Source organism: Apteryx rowi, unplaced genomic scaffold, assembly GCF_003343035.1.
Source record: "Apteryx rowi isolate R43461 unplaced genomic scaffold, aptRow1 scaffold_153, whole genome shotgun sequence".
Lineage (NCBI taxonomy): Eukaryota > Metazoa > Chordata > Aves > Apterygiformes > Apterygidae > Apteryx > Apteryx rowi.
In genome coordinates, this window is record NW_020447786.1 from 1,144,592 (window position 1) to 1,171,104 (window position 26,513).

General features: G+C 35.6%; 1 protein-coding gene across 3 annotated transcripts in view; it reads left to right on the plus strand.

The window, feature by feature from the left end:
* Window positions 1–22,005, plus strand: part of SS18 (SS18, nBAF chromatin remodeling complex subunit) — a 43,847-nt gene extending 21,842 nt beyond the window's left edge. Inside the window, exons 5-11 of one of the 3 annotated variants that reach the window (XM_026059170.1) lie at window positions 1,802–2,023; window positions 11,237–11,404; window positions 12,131–12,235; window positions 14,398–14,490; window positions 15,202–15,324; window positions 17,998–18,131; window positions 20,288–22,005. In XM_026059170.1, the coding sequence (XP_025914955.1) occupies window positions 1,802–2,023; window positions 11,237–11,404; window positions 12,131–12,235; window positions 14,398–14,490; window positions 15,202–15,324; window positions 17,998–18,131; window positions 20,288–20,314 (872 nt within the window). In that variant the 3' untranslated portion in view covers window positions 20,315–22,005. The remainder of the gene's footprint in view (window positions 1–1,801; window positions 2,024–11,236; window positions 11,405–12,130; window positions 12,236–14,397; window positions 14,491–15,201; window positions 15,325–17,997; window positions 18,132–20,287) is intronic. The other 2 variants (XM_026059171.1, XM_026059172.1) reach the window with 2 other exon arrangements.
* The last annotated feature ends 4,508 nt before the right edge of the window (window positions 22,006–26,513 follow it).

Consider the following 26,513-nt stretch of genomic DNA (forward strand, 5'->3'; position numbering starts at 1 on the left):
TGATCTCATTGTTAGGGATGGTCTCATTTATTTCCCAGTTAAGCCACCTTGTTCGCGCTGTTACAGAGTTAGGCACTCTTCATTTGGAGAGGTGGCAGTATAGGCATCTATAGTTCCCTGTCATGATCATAATCGTATTTACTGAGATCTTTTTTCTGTATTTGTGATGGATCTGCCTTTGCACAATTCAGCAATCTCTGCTTAACTTAATTTTACTTTTTGTTTTGCAGCAACAGTGAACTGCACATATGATATCTTCATTATTCTTTTCACTTTTCTTGGTAGAATAAGCTTATATGTTCATTTCAGCAAGCTGTCCCGAAAAGGGCCAGAGGAGCTTCCTTAAACATGTTCTCTGTTTCTTTATGTTGGCCTTTATTAGCTGTGATCCTTGACCATCATTATCTTTTCCTTCTGCATCTTTTTGTTTGCACATCAGTTGGTATTGCCTCTGTGACCTTGAGTACAAGTCTCATAGTCTAAATCCTTACTTTTGCCTTCATTCTGTCCTAGATTAGTGCAGTTATTTCTTTGGCCAAGACAATACTCAGCAGGTGTTTTCATCTGAAGGCAGATAACTTTTTTTGCATGTGGAGATATGTAACCAAATCACTGTATCCTCCTACAACTCTACTGGAATAGCTTCTTTTAGGTTCCTCTTCTAAGTTTTCTCTATTTCATAGCTTTTTGCAGCTTATGTAACTAGAAAAATATGTGGCATATTTGGCAATGATGGTGTCTTCTCTACAAATTCTGTATATCAACACTTGCCTGGTTTACAGTTGACCTACTCTCTCTGTCACATACTCTAGTTGTTCATATCTTCATAGATTCTTCATATGGTGCTTGTCATATGCATAATCCTTGCATTTCACTAGCTTCTTTTTTTTCTTGTCATATCTATATCCAATCTTACTAACTTTACTCCTAATCACTGCTCACTTCTCCTGGCTAAAGTAATGGCTAAACTGGTCAGACGGCATGCTGGCAAGCTGTAATGTTTGTGCTTTTTAAAATATCCATTGAGAGTAGATGTAATTCAGAGAACAATCCAACTCCAACCTGTGTTGCCAGGAAGAGGAGAAGTAAAGGGTGAACAGGTGTAATTGGCCACATGGGTATATGACCAAGTTGCTCTTTTTTTGTGTCTTTGTAAGGGTGAGAGGTGAGCTGATATTTGGTGGCTGTCCTTCCAGTCATCCCCTCTCACCCCAGTAATCAGTAAACACACTTACAAAATGTTGGCTATAGATTTGATGGTCAAACAACATTAAATATGCCTTTAGCCATGTCTGTTCTCTATGTATTTGTACCATATCAATGTTAATACTGCCTGACCTTTTAAAAAAACATTAACCTTTAATTCAAAAAAGTGTCTAGTATGATTTGGTTGAATACACAAAAATGTTCTAGCTGTTTTTTTTAACAGACTGAGCCTGCTATACTCAGTTCAAGTGCAGTTCAAGTTGAAATTCAGGGTGTGTTAAGTAAGTATTAAAAAGACTAGCTTTGCATATGATATGAGTATAAGATGGCTTTTATAATAATTTACAGTTTCGTTTTAACAGCTTCAGCTGCTCTACCAGAGAATTTATTTCAGAGTAGAACTGAACTTTAACAGTTGTTAACTGTATTTTAGGAGTTAACCAGGTCAGGAAATTACTAGCAAATACTTTGTGCTTTAGTTCTGTTTTAAAGTAAATGTATTTAATGACATCATTTAGTTTTGTGATTCAGTGTGACTATATATGGTACCTAATGTAAAACTCTTCTCTCCCCCCCCCCCTTTTTTTTTCTGAAGGACCTAACCATATGCCTATGCAAGGACCTGGACCTAACCAACTCAATATGACAAACAGTTCCATGAACATGCCTTCAAGTAGTCATGGGTCAATGGGTGGTTATAATCATTCAGTGCCATCCTCACAGAGTATGCCAGTGCAGAATCAGATGACTATGAGCCAGGGACAGCCAATGGGCAGCTATGGTCCCAGACCAAACATGAACATGCAACCAAACCAAGGTAAGTGACGCACTTGTTAGCTTCTCTAAAAATGAAACAGGTCTCACATACAGACATGTGTTTTAAAAGGTCTTTTCCTGCAGATTAGTTTTTTCCTCTTAAATATATTTGTCCCATGTTTGTAAAACTCAACATCTCCTTTCTCCTATGTGTCAGTGACTCTTTTTTTGTTTGCAGACATTGAACTGTTTTCAGGTGTTGCATGAAAATCTGGGATTGGATCTGTTTTCATGGGTCATAAATTTGAACTGCTGTTTATCTTTCTCAGATTTTACATTTCTAAGTATTACTATTGTGCAAGTTGATAAAATACATCTCTCTACTCTTCAGTCTGTTGGGTAAATCGAAAAATTAAAGCCAGGTAGCCCTCAGATTTTTATGCCTAATTAATCTTAGTTCTTTGCAGCATGCTGTTTTAGCTTGGAATGTCTTTTAATCTTAAGAAATAAAATTCAGTTCCAGGAACAAATCTGCTACTCCCTACTGTTTTTAGAAGATATCCTTGTGCATATAGTAAAATTCAAAACTAATTTTCTATCTAGGATATTTGCATAGCATAAACAGATGATGTATCCTGTTGACAGTATGGTCCTTGTTGAAGTGCAAGGACATTGCAGTATTAAAATATTGCATTAGAGTCACAACAGACCAAATTATTAAATTGTGTCTATACTGCATAGTCTTATAAATGTGCTTTATAAGCCAGCAAGCAGTATTTTCGGCTTGCTTGTTAAGTCTGTTACTACAGATCTGGATCCAAACATTCCACCCACTAGAAGAGATGCTGTAGAATTTTTTTTAAAATGCTTGTGCCATGGTTACAGTAAGCATTTTTGTTCAGTCTGTATGAACTCTTATTAAAGACAGATTAGTTGAAGGATATGACTTGAGTTGAGGTTTTTCTTCCTTTCTGAGGCTGTAAGAGAAAACATTTTACGCTTTTTAAGACTCCTTTTGTGGTCATTATAAAAATAATATTCCAGTGGCATGGGTTCTTATTATCACAGTATACTCTCACTGGAGGCCAAAGCTCCATTTTGTTATATAGATGTCAGTTGTTCGTGAGGTATACTTTATTGGATCAGTTAGAGGTTTATAACAGATTAAAGGTTAAGTTAATATGAGATCCAAAATAAGTCAAGACAAACCAGGTGTTTCTGCAGTTTTCTTACCGGTGGTGAAAGCAGGAATTCTGAGTCTTACATCATCCACATTGTTAATGGCATTGTTCTTGAAATCTGACAGTAAAGGAAAGTAAAAACGGGCACATAGCAGAGAAAGCCATCACAACTGGGAATATTTTTGTCTGTCTCTCTGAATCAGTATCTATGTATTCTGGGCAATACATCATGAAGTAATTTTATAAAATTTGTAAGACACTTTAGAAAAGTCCTGTGCATGCTCAGTTAAAGTTTCCTAGTTGCAGAAAGTTAGCAGTGAATATGCAGTAGTTTGTATGAGGAAGCCATCCACTTAATTGCTCTACAGAAAACAACTTACTTTGTATGATTTTGGCTTACAACCTGGGACTCGTGATTCTCCCATCTCAAAATAGTTCTTTACACTTTCTGGTAATATTCCCCTGCTTTATTTTCAATACTCTTTTCAGATTTGGAAATTGCTCATTAGAAATTAGGCAGAAGGACACTTAGAAGGTTTCTGTTCTGGACAAATAATAGTATTGTAGTATCTTTGGGGAATAAAGGATAAAGCAGTATCTAACCAAATTTTAGACTAGAGAACAAAATCTCTTTTTATAACAGTTGTATCATTGGAGTTGGTAGCATTGACTTGAGCTTAAGCATTGACTTAAGGTCACAGTAAGCTTTCACATTATGAGTCCTTCTAATTTTACCAAATTTTGAGCCTCTAGGCTGAGATTTTTCCATGTCAAATGTCTGCTTCAAGCTGAGATTTTTGTGGAATTTTCACAGATGTATAGGGCCATTTCTGAAAATGGGGTGAAAAATTACATTCTTTAAAATATTTTAAATGTTGCACAAAAACATTACTAAATAGAGCACTTCATATATAAATGTAGGAGTGCAGGTGCCCCTTGCCTTATAGCAAGGCTTCGAAATTTGTCTGTTCTGCCAGCAAAATTATATTTGCCGTTTCAATGAAAATACTGTCCCAACTTGGTCAAATTTTAAGTACCCATGGGTATCTTTAAGACAGAAGATGTGCATTTGTTAGGTATTGGTACAGGTGTACCTCGTTTTATTGCGCTTCGCAGATATTGCTTTTTTTTCATATTGAAGGTTTGTGGCAACCCTGTGTCAAGCAAGTCTATCGGCACCATTTTTCCAACAGTGTGTGCTCACTTCATGTCTCTGTGTCACATTTTGTACATTGTTTTTTTTAGACATAATGCTATTGCACACTTAATAGACTACAGTATAGTGTAAACATAACTTTTATATGCACTGGGAAACAAAAAAAATTTGTGTGACTTGTTTTATTGCGATATTCGCTTTATGGCGGTGGTCTGGAACCGAACACGTAATATCTCCAAGGTATGCCCGTACATTAGTTCTTTGACCTGAGAACATTCCAACCCCGTCTATGTAATACATTTCCTCCATTTTCCACTCCTGGTTAATGCACTCGTTGTGAGGTTTGGTGACAAATTAGGGGAAATATTTTGTATATTTTTTCTCCTTTGATTCTAAGACAGCAGGGGAAAGAATGGCAGACAAGTCTATGAGACCATGAAAGAGATTCAGAGAGGTAGCCAAGATTCAGTCTGTCTGGATAGATGGACCAGCCAAACCCAAACACTGCAGGCTCCTCATCTAAGTGAAGAAATGAGAATGAGCAGATAGGAAGTATGCTTGGATACAATCAAACAAAAAGGGAATAAACAGATTGTGGCTTGAAGTTTTTTTTTAATCAGTAGGGTATGCTGCTTTTCAGAAACTGAAATGAAACCAAAATTTTTGAACCTCAATACTGCTGTCAGGAAATATTTGTGAGCCCTTAACAAAGTTTGCTTCTTTGCCTCATATGGAGTAATCCACACTGAGAATGTGAGATCCTACTGTTCCTGTCAGTTACAACACTAGCTCAATATAATGCTGAATATTCTGAAAGATAAGGTCTTAGCATCTCAAATGGGCTGTTAAAAATTAGTAGATGTTTTTGACCTTAATCTTTCCCTGCATGGGTTCCCCATCTGTAGAGGAATGAATCTGATAGTGAGATTATAATACCATCTGATTTCACAGGAGTGTTGTGAAAGTATATTCATTATGAAGATTTGGACATTCTAGTTATGAGTGCCATAAGAAAACCCATGAGGAAATTAATAATTCTGTCTTCATAGCAGTGTTTGAATAGTCATGGCATCTCACACTGAACAATTAGAATGAAACAAAATACTGAATAGCTTTTCAATGAGTATCTACTGTGTACTGAATGAAGCCGGGACTTGAAGAGAAAAAGCGTGCCATCATATAATAGAAGAATATGCCATAACACACAGAAAGGTTTGATCTAACTTTGGAGTGTTTTTGGCATAACTTTTTCTGTGCGGTTTCTGTCAAGCATCTCTCTGTATATACATTTTGAGGCAGTTGGTGTTAGGAAAAAAAGGAAGTTATAATTAAAAAATATAACACATAGTAACGGAATCCATTGTTAAATTTACTTTCTCTAGTCTATACTCATTGCTGATTTGCACTAGTTTATAAAATGCTAGCCAAAGGAATGTCTTAAATGAGAAGCAAAATTTTCACAGTATTGTTTTTATGTAGTCAGTCCAGTTAAAATAAGAATTTCAGTTGTGCTGGACTTAAGAAGCAGATTGTTTAAAATAGAATATTTTACAGGTGACTCTTAGTTAAAAAGCTACYTTAGCACTGTGGGAAATCCACAAAGAATATTTGCTCCTTTTGTGGAAAAGATAGGAATCAGCAGTAGCTGACTGAATATGATGGAAACTCCTTTTTTTATGGGTGGTTTTCTTCTATGTATGGGAAGCTGCTTACATTATGCTGAATGAAATATTTTAACTCTTGCTAATTTTTGGCTTTTTCAGAGAAGAAGTGTAAGCAGAATTTTATGGAACAGGAAACTTGCATGAAAACTCCTTCTTACCTATTGAACAGATCGTTCACATTCATAGAATATGAACTGTGGAATTCACATGCTTTGAAAGTAGGGACCAAATAAATAATAGCATGACCATCTCAGAAATCACATTTTTCAGGTCATTTTGCTAGAGTCCCTTCCCTTGCCAGAAGTGTTTGAAGTAAGTTGCCAGACTCCCCTGTCCTTGTTTAATGGGCATTAGACATTGCTTCTGGGAAAGGCTCAGGGGGATGGGACGAGTTAGTTTATTTTTAACAGCTGAACTGTACATGAGGATGTCATGTTGACTTGGTCGTTTGCAAAAGAGTAATTCTGGAATGTGATGGTGAGATTTTAATGACCATTTCATTTATATAAACTTTAAAAAGATCCATTAAATTTCAGAGCCCTTTTAACCAAAAGCGAATACAAAGAGATCACAGAGACGGCTGAGACTAGGCAGGAGAGGAATTCCTTATCTCCTTTTGTTGTCCACATAAAGGAATAGAAAGATAGGAACACCCTGTGTTGTCCAAAATATAAACATATTCAGGCTGTGACAGTTTGGGATAAAATAATTTTCAAGGTTGATGACCCTTGTGAATGTCTTGCTATCTGTTCATTCCCATATAAAGAGAGGCTGTTAATTTGAATATCTCACCTGCTTACAGTAGCCATGGTGTCATGGATGAAGCCTAGCAGTCTCAATAGAGTTAAACCCCAATATTTTGGACATCAAACCTATGAAAAAAAAAATAAAATTGTCTTCAGATTCTGAAGTGCCGTCGTGCTACAGCTGGCTTTGCAGAATGTCTAGCTGTAGAACGCACTGCAGTTCTCCTGTCTTGAGAAAACAAAGATAGAAACAGGTGTCATGGTAATTGTTCTTGATTGAAAAATACATCTTTCTTCTGTAGTGTAAAACGTGAAAGGCAATGTTGGTAACCTTTGTGGGTTGTTTTTTTTTTTTGCCTGACACATTTTTGTGTTTGCATTTTAAATAACATCTGAAATGGTTAGGCATAGTAACTTCAAATTCATTTTGAGATGAAGACTTTGTGGAGTAAAAATGTGGAGAAGTTTCTACTACTTTTAATTTACAGTCTAAATCGTACATTAGGAGTAGCAGAAGACTTTGTATCTTGAAAGTTTTAAGTCTTTTGAGAAATTGTTTAAACTGACCCTTAATGTTAAAAAAGCCATTAAGATTTTGGTCCATTTGACTAGGGTATCTGGACTCTAGTGGAATTTCTAGCTTTTGTCACAAATCCTGAGAAAATTGAAGGTTAAATTTACCCTATGGTAGAGTTCCTAAGCTAAGTCTTGCAGGAATTGTCATCATCAGTTATGTCTGAAAACAAGTATTTCCTATGATCTTTTTGTAACCCTGAGGAACAAAAGAAAAATTTTGCTGAGGGCCACCAAATTTCTAGGCATGCATTTTGTGATTGTGTAACAGTGTACACAAAAGTGAGATTTAGAGTATCTGGTGCAGCATTTTGCTGGTAATCTAGATGTGGATATCTGACTGCTTTACCAGTATGTGTGCACAATATGAAATGCCTAAATAATAGATTCTTTTTTAGCAACAAAGCCACCATATTATGGAAGACTGAAAAAACAACAGTTTGTACTATTGCTTTTCGGTTAGACCCAGCCTGCTCCCTTAGCTCTTCAACCAAAACAGCAGTACCACCAGTTCACTTGTGAGTATGGTTCCTCATTTCCCTGCTTTTCGGAAGTTTTGACCATGTCAGCAGTTATTCTTGTCCTCTTATAGCACTTGTCATCAGTATCTGAGTTTCAGTAGAAGAGACAAGATTAAGGAGCTGTTTTAAACAGCTACGATTTTCTGCAGCTCATTCACCCTCAACGCATGTCTGGTCTCAAATTTGTCAGTTTGCTCTGGGGCCCACTTATAGTTTGCATTTCTGTTTCTCCCCATTCTTCTTAAATATTTGGAGAATAGGTTGTCAGTTTCCTTAAGAAATTTCTTGACAGAGGATTACCACAGATCACTGGATTTATGAGATACTCCAGTACCAGTCCATTTTTACTTATATCCACACACCTTTTTCTTCCCTATACTAGTCCTGTGTATGAGACACTAGCTGGAGGAAGAACATTTTATTTAGTAGCTGTAGAAGACTCTCTGAACTGAGTAGCTGTGGAGAATTTTGTGCATTCTTGATAGTGGAACAAATGCAGATTATTTTTAAAGGAAATTGAACAATGAACAGTAGTTCAGTTCTCACCTATTGACTGGCTTTCTTACACGTTCACTTGCTCTACAAGACTGATTTGTGTTTACACAGTGCATTTTTTGAATGCCCATTTAATGCCTACCAAAAGTACCTGCACTTCTCACAGGACCTAACGATGCTAATGCTTAAATCTTTTTCTTCAGCCTTTCTTTTATCCCAAGAATGTTCAAAATATATATACATGTGAAGGTCCCCTCCTTCATATACAGAAATACTTAAGAATGCATATCTGCCAAAATTACTGAAGTTTCTTGGAAAGACCGTAATTCATTTCTGTACCTGCATATTTACAGTAATAGCACTACATAATATTTTCTTGGGCTTATTATGGGCTCAATACAAATCAGGTATTTTTTCCCCTCTGGAATAAATAGTTCTAGAAGATCACCAAAAACTGATTGTTTCTAAAGAGAGTTTTTGAAAGCAGTGAGCATTCTCTTGCAGTGCTCTTTCTGTGAACTTTTCCATGTGATGTCTTATGTCCAAGTCTGGAAGAGATCATGACTTCCTTAGAATATCGTGTGCTGTGATTTGATTGAAGTTTCAAAATCTGTGTTTTACGTGGTCTCAAAAAATACATGCTATAAATATTAGAAACTCTTAGATAATGAACTAGAAATAGTTTTTGACTACAGTTTTGTGAGGGATTTTCTTGGTTACAGTTTTATGTCATATTAGGTAGTAATATGGTGAATAAATGTAACTTTATTGTAGGCTTAGTTTTTCAAAAGAAAATTTTAAAGTTCCCTCACCCCTCAAAACTTCTGCGTAAAATGATTCTGTTCTGTGAGATGTTAGAGACCATGATTCTTCTTTTAGGTATCTTTCTGATAAGAGAGAGATGTGAACAAACTGGAAATAAGCCAGGCACTCTGTTATTAACACAATACACAGTGATACAGGGTAGTGAATTCTCATTGTGACTCTACAAAGCGTTAATGAAGTTCTAATTTAAAAAGCAAACAGAAAACCTCTACATTGCACCATGGGGACCCAACACATTTTATCACATTGTATTGTGACTAATATTAATATTGTTAATTAACAAGCTTTCTTGAGATCTAGGAACATTACGGCAACAAGTTTTTGGTTTTTTTCAAAGCTGATTAATCTTTCTCAGTACTTCCAAACAAAAACACAGTGAAATGGAATGATCTGAATTACCTACTTGCTCAGAAGATCAAAAAATGAAATATATTGTAGTTAAGTGAAAAATAATTACAGTATCTCAATTTAAACCATTTTATTACTTTAAAATCAGAACACAGAAATTGTCGTGCTGAAGAACAGAAGCATGACTAGATCATCTTTAGAGTAGCCAATATGTATCTTCAGAGGAAAATTAAGCTTAACGGAACTAAGGCCGCTTTACTTCTCACTGAGAGATTCCACACAGGGGTTTAATGGGATTTAACTAACAGACTTTGAAATCATACCGTTAATTAATTTGGCTTAAATTTCTTCAGTAACCCCATATAGACAAGATCTAAGTGGCTGTGTATTCCTTTCCCTGTATAAATCCATTCTCAGTATTGACTGTATCCAGCTGATTTTCCACTACAGTACTGGGTTTTCTGCATAGTACTTTCTTCTTGTGCTCCAACACTCAGTTATTTAAACAAAAATTAAAAGCAATAGCAAAAAGTAGCTTTCAGTAGAAGAAATAAATTACACCTTCCTTTATTTCCTGGTATGGGGATAAGGAGAAGCTGTGCTAGTTTGGTACTTTGATTCACTTTGTTTTTGTTTTTTCGCAAGATTGATTACAGCTTAGCTTCTTAGCAAAAAACTTAGAGTTTCAGCATTATAAAGTATAAAATAAGCATCAATTAGCTTGAATAAACATCGTAAAAAAGTATTGTTTAAAAAGTGTAGCTCCTTATCACAGCTGTTTGGTTCTCATTTTTGTAATACTGGAATAACTCTCTTCTGAAGTGTTGCTACAGAGGAAGTGAGGAAGCTATTCTTTGTTAAAAGCTGTATCAACCTGATCTGCAATCAGATATATTCACATAGCTTAATCATAATTTTCATTGCTGTATGGTGTCGATAGCAGTTCTGTTACTGTCTGTTTTCAATACTGAAGTTTACATTTCTTCAACTTCAGCCTTAACCAGATTTTCTCGGTTAATAAAACATTGACAATACTTGGTCTCTCCTGGTCTCTTCATGTGGCTCACAGTAACTTTTTGCAGCTTGGTATGAAAGAAGATTTTGTTATAGGCTGCTTGGGCCTGTTCTGTGGAGGGCAGGGCCTGTATTTCTGGGAGCCCTTCTGCATAATACCTGTTGTGTGATTGCCTGACCCAGTGGTACAAGTGGTTTGTCTTTATAGGCCAAGTAAAATTTCATATTTTGTGATAACAGCTAAGTTGCCCATTAATGGACTAGAACAACTGGATGTGTATCAAAACCATGCCCCAAGGAATTCACAATGTTAAGTAATGTTTCTATGACTTGACATATTGAAAGTTTCAATCTGTCAATTTTCAATCCATCAGAAAGTTCAATCTATCAGAAAGTTTCAAACTATCAGGTTTTCATCTACACTTCCTTTGTAGGAACTTTAAAAGAATGGAAAAAATGTTTCAATTACCTTTGTGTATGAGTAAACTAATGTGCCTGTAGTTTAAAGAAAAAACATCTTGAAAGCAGTCCTACTGCTCAGTCTGAGTTCTATTCTGCAGCTTGGTCACTGAGTTGGTTACCTGCATTTGCAGAGGTCCAGAAGCAACCAATACTTGTGAGAGCACTAGAAGTGTAGGGCCTTTTTTGGTTCACATTTTTAAGTTTGAGTTTCCATATTAGAGTTTTTGAAAGATTTAATCACAGGTCATGTGTTACAGAAGACATATTCACTATGTTTTTCCTTTTACAGGTCCAATGATGCACCAGCAGCCTCCTTCCCAGCAATACAATATGCCACAAGCAGGTGGCCAGCATTACCAGGGACAGCAGCCGCCTATAGGAATGATGGGCCAAGTTAACCAAGGAAATCACATGATGGGTCAGAGACAGATTCCTCCATATAGGCCACCACAGCAAGGTAAGAATTTACTTCAGTGTTTTTATATCAATTTTGAATAACCACCTTTAAAACTATTTTAAATCAGTTTCTTGCTGACATCAAATTTGGATCAAATTATTGTGTGTCACAATTTTAGACTTTGTGGACTTTTTTTTGTTACCCTCTTAAGGGTGGATCTTGCAGCAGCAGATTACTGGTATCACCATGAAACTTGACGACAAATATTTCTTCTGTTTTGAGTTCTTTCTGACAAAAAGTATCTCAAAGAATGCATCTCAGATATGCTGATGCAGAATTCTGTTTCAATGTTAAAAATACTTATAGGTATAGAAAAGGAGCAGAGTACCTGTTTGGTTCTGAATTTGCTCAATTAAAAAAAAAAAAGGGAAAATGTTCCACAATCTTGCATCTTTTTTTTTTCTTTGCAGTCCTTTTAGAAGGGGAGTAATCTTATTTTTAATGCCTTAGTGCTTTTACGTACATGTTCATAAAGTGAACTCAGAAATGAAGTATGGTATATATGTGCTCAGATCTAGTGCAGCCAAAGAACTCTGTGTGTGGGTGTGTGTGGGTGTGTGTGTGGGTGTGTATTTTAAGTAAACCAGATTACATATGTTGTCTGAAATGCAACAATATGGGTGGGGAATACATTTGAGAAATATTTCTCAACTAAAATCAGAAATTAGCAAGCTTTATAACAGAGAAAACAAGTTATTTACATATTGACTGGTTGTGGTTTTTCAGGCCCACCACAGCAGTACTCAGGCCAGGAAGACTATTATGGGGACCAATACAGTCATGGTGGACAAGGTCCTCCAGAAGGCATGAACCAGCAATATTACCCTGATGGTAATCTCTCATAAATGTTAACTTTCCCATTTTCTATACCTGCCCAATATTAATGTAGACGTTACATTGCCCAAAATTAGGGAATGGGGCAAGAATAGTAATTGAGTATCATACCTCGCATTTACAAAAACTTCCCAATTCAGTATTGTTACTACAGCTTAAGTAATTATGATTAGTTAATTTTACAACTTAAAGTATGTAATTTGTAATACTTCCATTTGTTACCATAACATCAGTACCAGTATTTCAAAATGAAGATTCTGTAATTGGTTTGTCTAAAAGTATGAAGGGTTCCTTATTATATCTAGTATAATTGAGCTGAATTAAAACAGTCGTAACTATAATAAATAAGAGAGGGGGTGATATCCTTTTATGAAAGATTTTATTGGAATGGAAAAACTTGCTTAAAAGACGTGTTTTTTCTGTTTTTTTTTTTTATCTTAGCTTTTAGTTTTAATATAAGTCACAAAAATGTTTTATTGCTGCTATGTTATGGGCCTTTAGCTTAATTAATGTTTTACAAAGGCATAAAATGGTCCCTGCCCTAAGGAGCTTATAATTGTGAATCCTCTTTAAAAGTACGCCGGTGCTTTCACAACAAGACCTTAACTTTGAATCGCACAAATCTGTTCTTTTACCTCTTCGAATTTAGAGTCCTGAAGGCTATCGGATTGTGTTATAAGTTAGGAGAGTTGCAGTTACCTGTTTTCAGGCTGAGCACAGACTGGGAGAATAAAGATATTGGCTCTTGGCTACTGTGATAACCCTGTCTGCAACTTAATGGCATCTTATGAAGTTCAAGGAAAGTGGTAGATATTAATGTTTTAAAAAATATATGCAAAACAAAGCTGTATACTTGCCAAAGGAACTCCTCGTTGCAAATGAAAGGACACAAGTTAGTTATTTTAATTTTAGTTGATATTAAATCAAATTTTTAAGACACAGGATCTTGTGTAAAGGTATTGCATATAAGCTTACGCATGTTATTTTTGGATACATACATGCAAAGGTATTTTACAAGTTGCATTCAATCATAATTATTGAGCTTTCATTTTGGGACTTTTATGTTATACACATGACCTTTAAATGGTTACAGGTAATTTACTGTAGTAAGGGAAATTGGACATTATCATTGACAGCTCTGTAGCAGCACAGATGAATTCACTAAGACTTATTCCTTCTAAAGATTTATTCTTTATAACTGCCTCATTATTACTGTTATACAGAACGTAAAAAGAATATATTATGAAACTTATGTTAATGGTTATGTATTTGTATTAGATTCAGTCAATGAGGTATGGTACAGTTGCAGAACTAATTACAAGGACCTTTTAGATCTATTTTCTTCTTATTTTAGCTATTCAGTGTAATTTTATCCCAGATTTTAGCAAAATTTCAGCTTGTTTTCATGACCGAGTTAGCAATATGATATGTTTTGGTCATCTGCAAATGTATTGGTCTTAAAACAACCAACAGGTAGGGTGCTTACTTCATGTATTGGTTTCTTAGTCGGAGATGTCTGTAGTCTCTGGAAAGGAAGGTTCTTTTGTAATGATTCTCCTCATGACTGGAATGCAATACAGGAGAAGTTTTCTTAAGACTTCTAGGAATTCTGTTTGTAGGGAAAGGTCAACCTTGAGAATGTTTTTTTTTCCTCTTGCTTCAGAGCAAAATTTAATATAGACTGTGGTTCATAACTTCATTGAGCTTTATTTGTTATATTTCGCACTGCTTTAGCATATGCTTTTGAATTGGAGATCAGCAGAACAGGTGTTAGACAAAGTATGAAAATTGCTTTCTTTGTTCATTCTAATTTAATTCAGGTTATTTACATGTGAAAGGCCTAAATGCTTTCTTTTTTCTTTTTGAGTGAAAGATAAAGTACTTTTTTTTTTCCCCCAACAAGGATTATCAGAAGGTTAAGACCATCCCTTGCTGTGATGTTGCTAAAACTACTGCATTAAGCCTTTTTTTTCCTGTCACATGTTAATTCCGTATGAAAGGAAATCATATTAATAAATCTTTGGCTAATACAATTGAAAATTCTTTTTCATGTATTTCCAGTTGAAATTTTTTTCATTTTTCTGAAAAATTAAATATTTTTAGGGTTTTCACTCAGAGGCCATTAACGTTTCTTCCTGTCTCTTGTCGAATTGATGTAGGTCATAATGATTACGGTTATCAGCAACCGTCGTATCCTGAACAAGGCTACGATAGGCCTTATGAGGATTCCTCACAACATTACTACGAAGGAGGTATCTATATACCTTCACACATACGCACATACATTCCCTTTCCTCCCCCACCTGCAACGGGAACAAAAATTCTTGCACAACACAACTTATACCCATGCAAAGCTCTTGTAGAATACTAGTTGCTGGCTGTCTTGAAAATTGCAGGGAACTTGAAGCATTCAGAATAATTTCTTGCAAACACCTAAAATGTATAACCATAATTTGCCATTTCTAACAACAGTAAAATGACTAAAACACTATAGAGATTTTTTTTTCCCCTCAATAGAAATTTTTATTTAAACATAAATTTGTTGGTTCAGTTGTATATCTTCTTTTTGTGTGTGTATATATTTTGTATAATTATAGTGCTGTTAGGAAACAGCTTGCTGATCTTGTGTAKCTAGTCTGTGCTCTTGTAGCTGTCCTTAATTTTGTCTTTTTTATTTTATTTAGCATAGTCATGATCTTATGACTGTGATGTTCCAGTAAATGTAATGCTCGTTTGGCAGAGATGCTGAAAATGCTGCAGTTCAACTTTGCAAAATTGGCTTTAACTGCAGTTTGGCCGAATTCCTTCTGTTTGGTTTGAGTTTTTTGTTTCGTTCAGTTTTTGAAATCAGTATTGCATTTTCATTTTGTTCTTGTGTTGTTGGCTGTGCATCTTAGAAGGAAAAAATTAATAAAGTAAATATCTTTAATTGTTTTTTTTTCTTTCTTGCAATCATATTACAGGAAACTCACAATATGGTCAGCAGCAAGATGCGTATCARGGACCACCACAGCAGCAGGGGTATCCACCACAACAGCAGCAATATCCAGGCCAACAAGGCTATCCAGGACAACAGCAGGGTTATGGTAAGAACCTGAAGACACAGACAGTAATCATAGAAAAGACTGAGTGAGATCCTTATATGTTATTCCAGCCCAGTTCTACTAGGTTGAAAATCCAGTTTTATGCAAAAGAGCACTATGCCCTCAATCTCACTGGGCCAGAACAAGAAAGTGCAGAAGCCAGCATCCATTGGGAAGTGGATCTGGTGGCAAACTAAGAAAGGTTGATAGCATGGCAAACTGAGGGGTTTCCAGACAATATTGGTGCAGGTATCTGTAATTTAGAAAGACCCTGAAAGGCTCTGCTCTTTTCCATTCTCTGTAGGTGAACATAGAGTCAGGAGGGCACAAAGATGGAAGAAAGCTGTTCTCACCCCTTTGTCTCTGGATTTGCATTTTAGAACTGCATCTCTTAAAAACTATTGTAAAATTTCATCCAACCTCTATGAATCATTTAAAAATTCTTGCACTGATCAATAAAGAAATTAATAGAAGCATTACCAATGCAGCTTTGGAAAGAGTTTGTCTTAGAAAGTATTTGCACTGGTAGTGAAAACTTCCTAAGCTGTTGTGTCACACGCGACACAATAGAAATCCTTTGTCACACATGAGATGATGTAATCCTTGGATTCAAGGACATTCTCCCTAACAGGAAGCTTATAGTACTAGTATGTGATTTTTGTGAATTACTCCTTAAAAAATTAGGACAGAAGGTCATACTGAAAACACTTTAAGTGTTTTAAGTGCTCTTTTAAGTTTTCCTTGCTTGCATATTGTAAGGCTGTACATATTTATCTTAGAAGCAGCAACCTTCAAAAAGGAATCTCTTAAATCTAATTACATACATTTTAACATTTAGCTTTGTTGCAAATTTAAATGGTAAGAATTCAGGTTTGTGGGTATGCAAGGAAGTGCAGACCTTGTTTGTTTGCCATCTAGATAAATGCCAATTTCACATCAAATCTAGTTATGTTGAGATAGAGTTAAGTTTTAAAAGGATCCACTGAGATTTGACAAACTTTTCGAGGTTATGGATGAATTGATAGTTCTAAAGTAATGTTCATGTACTTGCATTCTGCTAAGCTTAACACAAGAACAGAGTGAAGGTCCGTCTAGCCCAGTGTTCTAAATGTTGTAAACAAATAAATCTGATTTACTCTGGTTGAGAAATGCTAGAGGAAAGGGGTCAAGAAATCCACTGGAGGTACTTAACCACCAAAATTTGTACAGCTAGGTGGCTTGTTTCTCAATTTCTGATTTTTTTTAAAGCAAAAATAGATATTAAAGCCCCAAATAAATAGATTTCATTTTTATTTTACAAAATCTGTTACTGAACATTTACAGTTCTACTATGAAGAATTACCGTGAATAAATGAAACCAAGTTTCAGATGAACGCAGCACTTTTTAGGATGTAGTATCCTTGCTTGATTTAATATTTAATTGATTACTAATTTGAAAAATCAGCATCTCAGTCATTATTATCAGTTTTCTAAGTTTTGTCCCACTGCAGAAGGCTGAAACTGTATAGTTCAAGGAGATTTGAGGCCTGAGAAGGAAGGTAATAGCCTATGGAGCTTTCTTCCTCCAGGTCATCTTTTTGACTCTCTCATAGATCCAGAATTATCAAAAGAGTTACCAGCTGATGTCATCTTAATGTTCAGTGCCTGTAGCTAAAACTAGCACTCTCTAGCACCGAATCACATTATTGCTGAAACATATCCATTTCTTCTGAAAAAATAGGTTTGCACAGAAGGCACTTCCTAGAGAGCTGCAGGTATTCCTGACTCTACCAGTTTAAGGGGTGGTGCTGAAAAAAGTAACTTACAAGGCATCTGCTGCAAACAGTCCTCTTGGAGTATCACTGAAACACACAGTACCTCTTCTTCCTAAGGTGGGAGGGGATGAAGTTCATTTTGTTTGGAACATGTCTGCACTGCCTTATAGTAGTAACATGCAGCTTCCAGTGGTAAACTGGCTGGAAAGAAGAGTCCCTGTGAGTGGTGACAGAAAGAGTTTGTATAGACAAAAGAACTGCTTCCTTTTACAGCCAAAAAAGGCTGGAGCCAAAGTTCTTTTCTACCCTTTTCCTGCAAAGTTAAGATGACCAGAGGAGTAGCAAGTAGAGGGTGCCTTTTTTCATTCCACAATAGCATTTACTGGTTGTCACATCTCACATTTTATGCATGTAACTTGCTTGCCTATCATCCCATTTATGATTGCCTGCTGTAGTGTGAGAACTGATTCTTAGGCAGAGCAGCACTGCTAGTCTCTTCAAAAGTCCAAATGCTAAATGCACCTGATCATTTAGCTGCTCCTGGAATTAAAAGTTCTGCATATGGCAGGAGGAGAGTGGGCCTCCCTAAACCCTACAAAGTGATCATGATCCCTGTTTGTAACTTCTTGCCTTGTTCTTCCTGTCCTGTGACCTAGTGTGTGGGACTACGTGCATTGGTAATAAAAAAAAGGTAAGTGATCTATGGTTGGAGTACAGGCCCTGTCAGCTAAGGTGCATTCCAGTGTAAGAGGCGGACCACTGATCCCTGATACATTTTTAGGTAGGAGATGACCTTATTGCACAGTAGTGCTATTTCTGAGCCCTGCTCAATTGTAAAATTCAGTGGTTTTACCACTGCTTCTTTCTAACTCCTTTAACCAATTTTTCTTTCTTCTGTTGTTTCCATTTTAATGGTTTTCAGGCCCTTCCCAGAGTGGCCCAGGACCTCAGTATCCCAATTATCCACAAGGACAGGGCCAGCAGTATGGGGGATACAGACCCACACAGCCTGGGCCACCACAGCCACCACAGCAGAGGCCTTATGGATATGACCAGGTATGCCTTCATTTAAACAGTGTTGTGATTCTTATACGCTTATTTGATAATTTTAGTTTGTTGCAGGCATTTAAACTAATGAATTTGAGAACATGGTCTCTCTGCTATGTATATGCAACTCTTGTGCTTTTATTTCCCTGTGGGTTATTCAGAAATATTTATCTGGAGGTGTGATTAGTCATTCTTTTCTGAGTTTTCAAAGTTTAATGCAGTTTGGCAAAGTGAGGGCCTACAGACCATGTTTTTGAACCTTAAAAATTAAGGTGATCTGTTTCATAATCTAAAGGTGAAAGAGTGTTGTGAAATTTGAGACTCCTAAATCCCATGTAGGATCATTTTTCATTACTGTTGTGCATTAAAAATGGTTGAATTAATTTTTCACAAACACAAATCCAGTAATCCTCCTCTCCAGCTACAGAAGTACCTCAAGTGAACAACTAAAGTCCTTCTACTCTGTTGGGAGATATGAAGCCCGCTTTTGCACAGGTTTCCTCTGAGCAGTATAAAGGAACGCTGAACATGGGAAAGAAGTGACCTGAAAATCAACTGCTGCTTTCCTATCACTACTGAGATAAGATTTAAAAAAAAAAAAAAAAAAAGTGCCCACTAGGCTGGAGTTGTACTTGAGGACTCCTGTAAAACTGTCTTCTCATTAAAGCGCGAAGCAGAGGTTTTATTAATGTAGAAGTTACTAAACTATAAAAGTCTAATCTTAGCAGTGTAAATAGCTCAGGAACATCATTGGAATAGACACTATTACTTGGCATAAAGAAAATCGATATAACTGAATATATACTATGGTCCAATTGAGGTTCTAGTGTTCAAAAAAAAATTGTGATAGGTCAGTAAAGGGTTAGTGGAATTTTTAACAAGAACTTACCCTTAGAAGTGAGAATACCTACAATTATCAGCATTTCAAAATTTCCTTTCTACAGAATTTAGAAAAGACAAGGAAGAAGGAACAGACAGACTCTTTTAGTGTGGTAGTTTAGAGGTGCAATTATTTCTCCTAATTATTTAAAAAATAAAATGCTCAGGCACCGAACTAATAYCTCTCTCATGCAAAGAATAAGCTATAGGAAAATGCCTTGCTTGTGGCAAACGTAGGGTGAAGGAAACTCAGTTTGCTGAGTTTCAGATTCCTTCGTGGTAGAAATGGATAACCCTTTGTGTAGGCACATTCTAGTCCTCCAGTTTGTGCAATCTAAGTTCCATTGGGAAATTCAATTATAGAAGGCCTTCCCACTCTTTCATACAAGCCATTCCTGTAGGAATTGCACTGCTTAAATACTCATCTGGCAGCTGTTCTGAAACTCTTCTTCCCGATTGATCAGCATATTACAATGGAAAAAAGTGTCATTGCAACGTAAAAATGCCATTTAAAGTATTGCCTTATTGTGATGCTATTTATGTGGAATGTTGACAGGAAAAAATGAATTTGTGTGAAATGACACTTTGAAGAATGTTTGCTTTATGGCACACTAACTTTTTCTGTGAGCTCTGAACCCTGTGGTAAAAGATCATGGTAAGCCTGTAGCGTTGAGGCTTTCACCTCTGCCCTCCTCTTCAGTACATCACATTGGACTTCTCTGTCAAAGGAGGTAGCAGATATCAACAAGGGGAATAATTCTGTGGATCAGATCTGTAGAATAATTGATTCCTGTAGGATAAGTTGGTTACTTATTTATGTTCACTATAATGTGCCTTGGTTTTTGAGTTACTTGTATCAGTCTGTTCTGTGATGCTTGATATATGAATATTTTAGGTATGTCTGAAAGCAGTTTAGTTTTCTAAACCTCTTTGAATTTAGATGACCTTGTCTTTTTAAAATATAGTTGGATGTTTAGGTGGGAAGTAATTCCCATCTTTTATTTTTGATGGTGTTCTGCAAATTTCACAGCAGTGTGCTGTATTTAAAGACATAGGATTCTGTTAATTTCCTGGTTTTAAATCCATATCATCAGTCTTACTTATACATTAAAACACGAAGGATTTAGTGAGATGAAACTTTGTACTACTTAAATCAATTTACCACTTACTGTCATATGTCTACACCATTTAACATCACAATTTTTTTGATTGGTCTTCTGATTTCAACTTTCAATACAGGAAAGCTACCTGTTGGTCTAATTCCATATTTTGAATTTCTTTCTTAGGGTCAGTATGGAAATTATCAACAGTGAAAAAGTACTCACATTCCGGTAGACAGTATCTATTAGCAGCCATATTGTTTCCTCAGCACTGTGGACATCTTCCTGAGATGAGAACTTCCCAATCCATCTAGCTTTTGGAAGAATCTTGTGGATAAATGGCTGTTTTATGGTATGCAGTCTTTATGGGTTAATTACAAAAGACTGTAGATTCTCAGAAACTGATTTCACATCTCTACTCTAGATGGCAATATTGGACAGAAAATATGTGACATAACAATTTGCAGTGAGCTGAGAACTGTATATCAAATAGACTGTTACAGACAGAAGGGTGCGAACAGCTTTGTATGTTTATGAAGGTTATGGGAATTTAATATTTTTTCCACAGATTTTTTTTGTAGGGGGAAAGGGGAAATGCACACTTTTTACAACAGCAATATTTTGTATATTATGTTTTTCATGTGGTGAATATGCAAACAGTACACTACTCGCTGGGCAGGATAAGAAATCTACTGTCAAAATGGGTAGGGGCATGATAAGTGCTTGATTGTGTACGTCCTTGAAATGGTGTACGATAAAGATAACAGTGAAAAAAGACGAAGAGCGTCAAACATCACTGATAGGTTCATGTACAAAGAATAAGAATCCCAGTTRTCTAAATGGGAACATAATTAAGGACAGTATAATATAGTCTTGTGCAAAGATTAATTTTTTAAGCTTTCCAATTTTTCTGAGTGAAGCATTTTTGTAAAAATTGTTTCTAACATAGTTTGACAATTTCCTGCAACATTTTGGGGGTAACAGGATAAATGTTTGGGTTGTATCTCTTATCTCTGCATTTTGTCACAGCTTCACATCAAGCAAGCTGTAATCCCTCCTAATAATTGCAATAACACAGAAAATGACAGGTGTTAATTTTACTTGGCTTGAATATGCAAAGAACTCAGAAAAGAATATGGAGAACAGGACTGTATTGTGTAAGTGTATTTTAACCTTTAGTTGAATAATTTGTATGTATCAAAATAGCCTAGAAGACTTTGTAAAACCTATCTAAACTTTCCTAACTGGGAGTTAATATCTTTAGAAAGGGGGCATTTTGTGTGTGACTCCATTTTTCTTCCTGGTTAACATGAGACCAAGGGATGTCTTAGAACATCAAATRTAAAACCTGTTGGTAAGGTAAATGCCAAATTTTGTTTTGAACTGCATTAATGCTTATAGTGTTGCATGTGAGATAGATGCAGCACCTTGATCAGTAGCATAGTAAACAAAAATTGGTTTTGAGGCTGTCCTGCAACTGTATATCAGATAAATTAATGGATATTCTGTTGTGCAGGAATATATGTATACAAGAATTCCTGGCAACTTTTATAAAGGACATAACTTAAAATTAGCCCAGGAGTAAAATCATATTTTTTTCAGTTCGCAATCATGTCTGAATAGGAAAAAAAAAATGGTGTTCATTGTATGTGTATGACCTTATACATGGAAAACAAGATTTTCAATTTGTTCATCATTTTTAAAGGGAAAACAATTTTCTTTTACTTAAAGTTGGTTGATAGAAAATACACATCAAGGTTTGAAGAGATATGGTATGAGGAGCATTATTATGAATGAAATGCTTGTAGGTTCTGTGCCAATTTTCCACCACTGTGTACTTCATTGCTATTTAAAACTGTACTCCCATCAATTCTAACAGAAGAATAAATTATTTGTGATTTTAATTTTCTCATTTGTTTCTTTAAATTAGATTTCTATCACTCTGATGTCTCATCTGGAAATTCTGCTGTGGGTTTTTATTATATAGAAGTTGGGCCAGGATAACCAAACTGTATTTACATTCTAGGACTTTATCAAAATTCTCTTGCCGTAGCCAACTTAATTAGAATTAACTGTTCAGTAATCAGCATGATGCGTAGGTTGTTTGTTACGAAATTCTTCCTGAAAATGAAGGTCCATGAGGCTATAATCAAGATGACTGAATTAGATAAATGAGTTGAGGAGGCAAAAATGTGTTGAACCCAACCTGGTGTAGATATGTTATCTCATTTGAAATAAGCTCATCTGACATTAAGAAATAATTTGTCTTGCCAGCCCATCTTCTGTTGTCTTATTCTCCTTTTTAATGGAAACTAAAATTGCAATTTTAATAAGCAGAATTTCCTCCAGGGTTTCCCTCCTAGAGACTACTGCATTTGCAAGGTTTAATTGTTTTATAACGGTCCTGTTTCGTAAAAGTTTTTAATTTGTGGTGACAAAAATTGCCTTATTCCTCTGGTACTATGCTAGAAGAACAACTTGAGAGACGAGAGCTCTACTCAAAAGTGAGTATTTCTACTAAAACTCTGTATTAAAAAAAATCAGTGTTCCCTAAACAAAAAAGAAGCAAGAATGCATATAAGATGATGAAACAGCAAGATACAAGGTTCGTTTTAGTCTGTATCCTTTATTAAATAAAATCCAACCAATAGGAAACTAGTAGAAAAGGTGTTACATTTTGCATGTAAAATGCCAAGTGCAGAATGCAGAAAATAAGAGGGTGGGGAGGGGGGGACCTATACAGCAAATCAAATATGTGAACAGAAACGGTACAAATATCCTAAGAGTAAAGAGACAGAGTAAATGAATGAAGTGATTTTTGCTTGTCATAGTGTTGTGATTTTTGCCATCACATTTTGCTCTTTCTTTTCAGATGGTTTTACTTCCCCTTCTGCTCTGTGAATGACTCATGATAGGGAGAAGCTGGCTCACTATTTGGAGTGGAATTGACTTCACAGTGTTCTAACAAGAACAAGCAAACATGCTGCATAAAGCAGAAAGAACAAACATTTTTTTGCAAATAGTCCCACTTTTGTTTTCATATCTAAGTTTACTTTTAAACATTTAAAGTAATTGACTTTTTTTAAGGTGATACTCCTGATAGAGGGGCAAGGACATCGATGCAAAATATCATTGTACTACTTTGCAGTTCTCACCACAGAGGATGTTGAGGACATACTTTCCTATGATTAAAAAAAAAAGTATCATATTTTAGTTCCAAAAAAGAAGGGAGTACTTAAATTTACGAAATGAAGAGAAATTGTTACATCAGCAAGGCCAGGTGAAATTCAGCCAGAAGCCCTGAAGAAATTTAAAAAGAAAGTAGCTGATTTTTCTTCATGGGCAATAGTTGCTGTACCATAAAATAGGATCATATGGGAGATACTCTATGAAACCAACCCAAATGAATCTTTTAGGGAGACTAGATAACTGGCTGAAGTAGTAAGTTAAAAATCTGATGTTAAATACTATACCAAATGATGATATATATATGCTTACATCCATCTGCCCCAAAAAGAACCCTCACCAAAATCTGCCTCTGAAATCTACTAAAATGATTGTAGAAGATCAGTAAGTCTGACAGAATTGATCTGTATTTGTATATTCACACAGCCTTAAATTCTCTGAGAAGCTGCTGTCATAAAAATGGACCATACAATAAGATGAACTGTCAAACACTGGAAAGTAGATAAGATGGGAGAGAGAATAGGAATRAATGTTAAATATCAAAAATGATGACACTTGATAATAAATTATGCCAGAGCTTCTGTATTGGGACCACTGATTAACACCTATTAAAAGAAGTGCAAATAAGTAATCGATGTTGAGATAGCAAAATGAGGTGAAAATAGTGCTACTTAGATTCTTCAGGACCTAAAAACAGAGAGTCATAGCAGAACTTAATAAATGGCATAAGAGAGCTGTTGTTGACCAATACAACAAAATAGGTATTGGAAGGAATAATACCAGTTTACTCATATGCAGTTAGTTAACTGTCAGGAGAAATTCTGTGGCTAGTTCAGTGAAATTCCAGTATCAGAGGTCACAGTGCCAAGAAAATGTTTAAGGTGTGATGGTATAGAATGCTTACCAAACCACTGTAAATCTGATTAGAGATTTTTCATCACTTAAATTTTTGTGTAAATTCTTTTCTCTCCTGTATCAAAAAAGGATAGGTGAGGTAAAAGATAAATGGGTAATGAATGATAAGGAAAGAATGAAGTATGAGTAAAAGTTTAACAGACGGATTGTTCGTTTCAAAAATGATAATGGGTAAAATAGAGGTACATAGTAAATAGTGCAACTTCTGCAAAAATACAGACAATGTATGTTGAAGATGAGCAACAATACATTTTAACTGATAATAGGAAATGCTTTTTATGAAATGCATAACTGCAAACTCGATCCACAAGATGATACTCTTGAGGCCAGAGACTTAGTAGGATTAAAAAAGGAATTAGATAGTTATATGTATCAGAACGTGCACAGTTACATCCAATCAGATGAAACAGTTTGTTTTGAAAGAATATAAAACCTCAAACTTCACAGCATTAAATAACAAGCAACATGCTAGACTTTGGAAGAAATTCCTCTTGGTGTCTTAGGAAATAGTGGAAGAATGTTTAGTTTTCTTTTTGTCATCCTTATTATCAGACCCTTACTCTGAAAAACCTGGTAGTAGGCATTATTAGCAGCAGTCTATTGGATTAGATTGCAGAACTAAAATGAAATCTAGATCTGAACTGGTGTGACAATGATCTGTTCAGAAAATGATTTTTTTTTTCCCACCATGATGGTGAAATGAAGCATCAAAATAATGTGAGTAGTGAGATGCCTGGGATGTATTTGCTAATGTGCATTATTACTTATCCTAATAAATGTATTTCTAAGTTATATGGTTGTTACATAGCTTCTAAATCTGGCTTTTTGGTGAAATTGCTAATAATTCCAAAATTGGCCCTATTCTATTAATTTCTGCTTCTGATCACTGGCACCACTGAAAAACTATCGGTTTTTTTTTCTGTTTTGAGGTCATGAGTTGACTGAGGAGTCATGTTGCTATCGGCTTCTCTGGCTAATTGCTCAACTCATTTTCCACCTCCCTTTGGTGAGTGATGCATTTGGCTGTTCAAAGGGCATTTTATGGAACAGTTTCAGCTCTCAGCTTGCGATAGAATGGGCACATTGGTTTCCATGAAACACACACCTATTGTAAAGGCCTTACTTCTGCCTCTCTAATTCCTATCTATGTTTCAAACTTGCAAGATGCTGGGTGTTTTCACTCAATTCCCATAAGTTTCCTGTGACATACTTTTTCAACAAAAATTCTTGACTAATTTAGCAGAATGAATGATTTCCCGTGCCTGACATCTGATTATTTTATTTTTTTCTCCTATAAATAATGTTTTCTAATTTCCCCTTATTAGTCTTCACTTGATCTTAAATGAAGGTAGTTCAGTATTCCAGTGGTTTTGCATATTTACATGCAAGTTTTGGTCTAAAAGAACTGTGGGGATGGAAAAGAAACTGCTAGAATATCCGAAGCTATTAGTCTGTGAATTCTTCAGAACACTGCATTATGTTCACTTGACCTGACATTTTTTAAGCAATCGGTGAATTGCCTTATGAATCCTTTTGTATTTTGGTTCATTATTTTCATTTCAGCTAAAAGTTAATTTTACACAGCATAAATTCTAATCACCTACTGCAGTAGGATGTTGTCAGAAGTGTGCTGGCATCTTGACATAGGTCCATTACAGATACTTTTGTAGAAAAATACCATTTGCTAGGGCAGATTTGGTAGAAATACTCATTTTCATGAAATTAAGCTACATCAGTGCTAGTGCCTATTTTTTCTTAGCAAGCTTTAAATCAAGTGAAGAATTTTCAGTCTGCAGTTTTACATTGCCTTTTGTTCAGTAATAACTTTTCTGATTCTCAGCTCAGAGGCTTCAGACCTCTTTTCCACAGAGCTACAGTATTAAGAAGTGCCACAGTTCTTAGAGTTTCTGTCTAAATACTGGTTATGGCCTTACTTGTTAAAATACTTTCTTGTCAAGTCAATACGATGTCAATCTGAAAGGTTATTGATTTGTATATCTATGTCTCTTTTTTTCCTAGCAGTGATACATATCATTTTGAGGTTAGCTGTTTTTTATGTGAGCACCAAGTAGCTATGTCTATATTTGCTCCCAAGGCTGTTTTCTGAGCTGGGATAAAAAGTTTGCCTCCTACCACGAGATACCTTATTTAAAAGCTTACTGTTCAGAGAAGAGCCTTCTGCCCATAAACATGAGAGCTTTTAATTTCTTAAAACTAGAGAGCATGCCCATCTGAATGTGACAACTAACCAACTTGACACTGATTTCAGATTTGTCACCTGCTCTGGTATCCCTGTACACTCAGGGAAGAT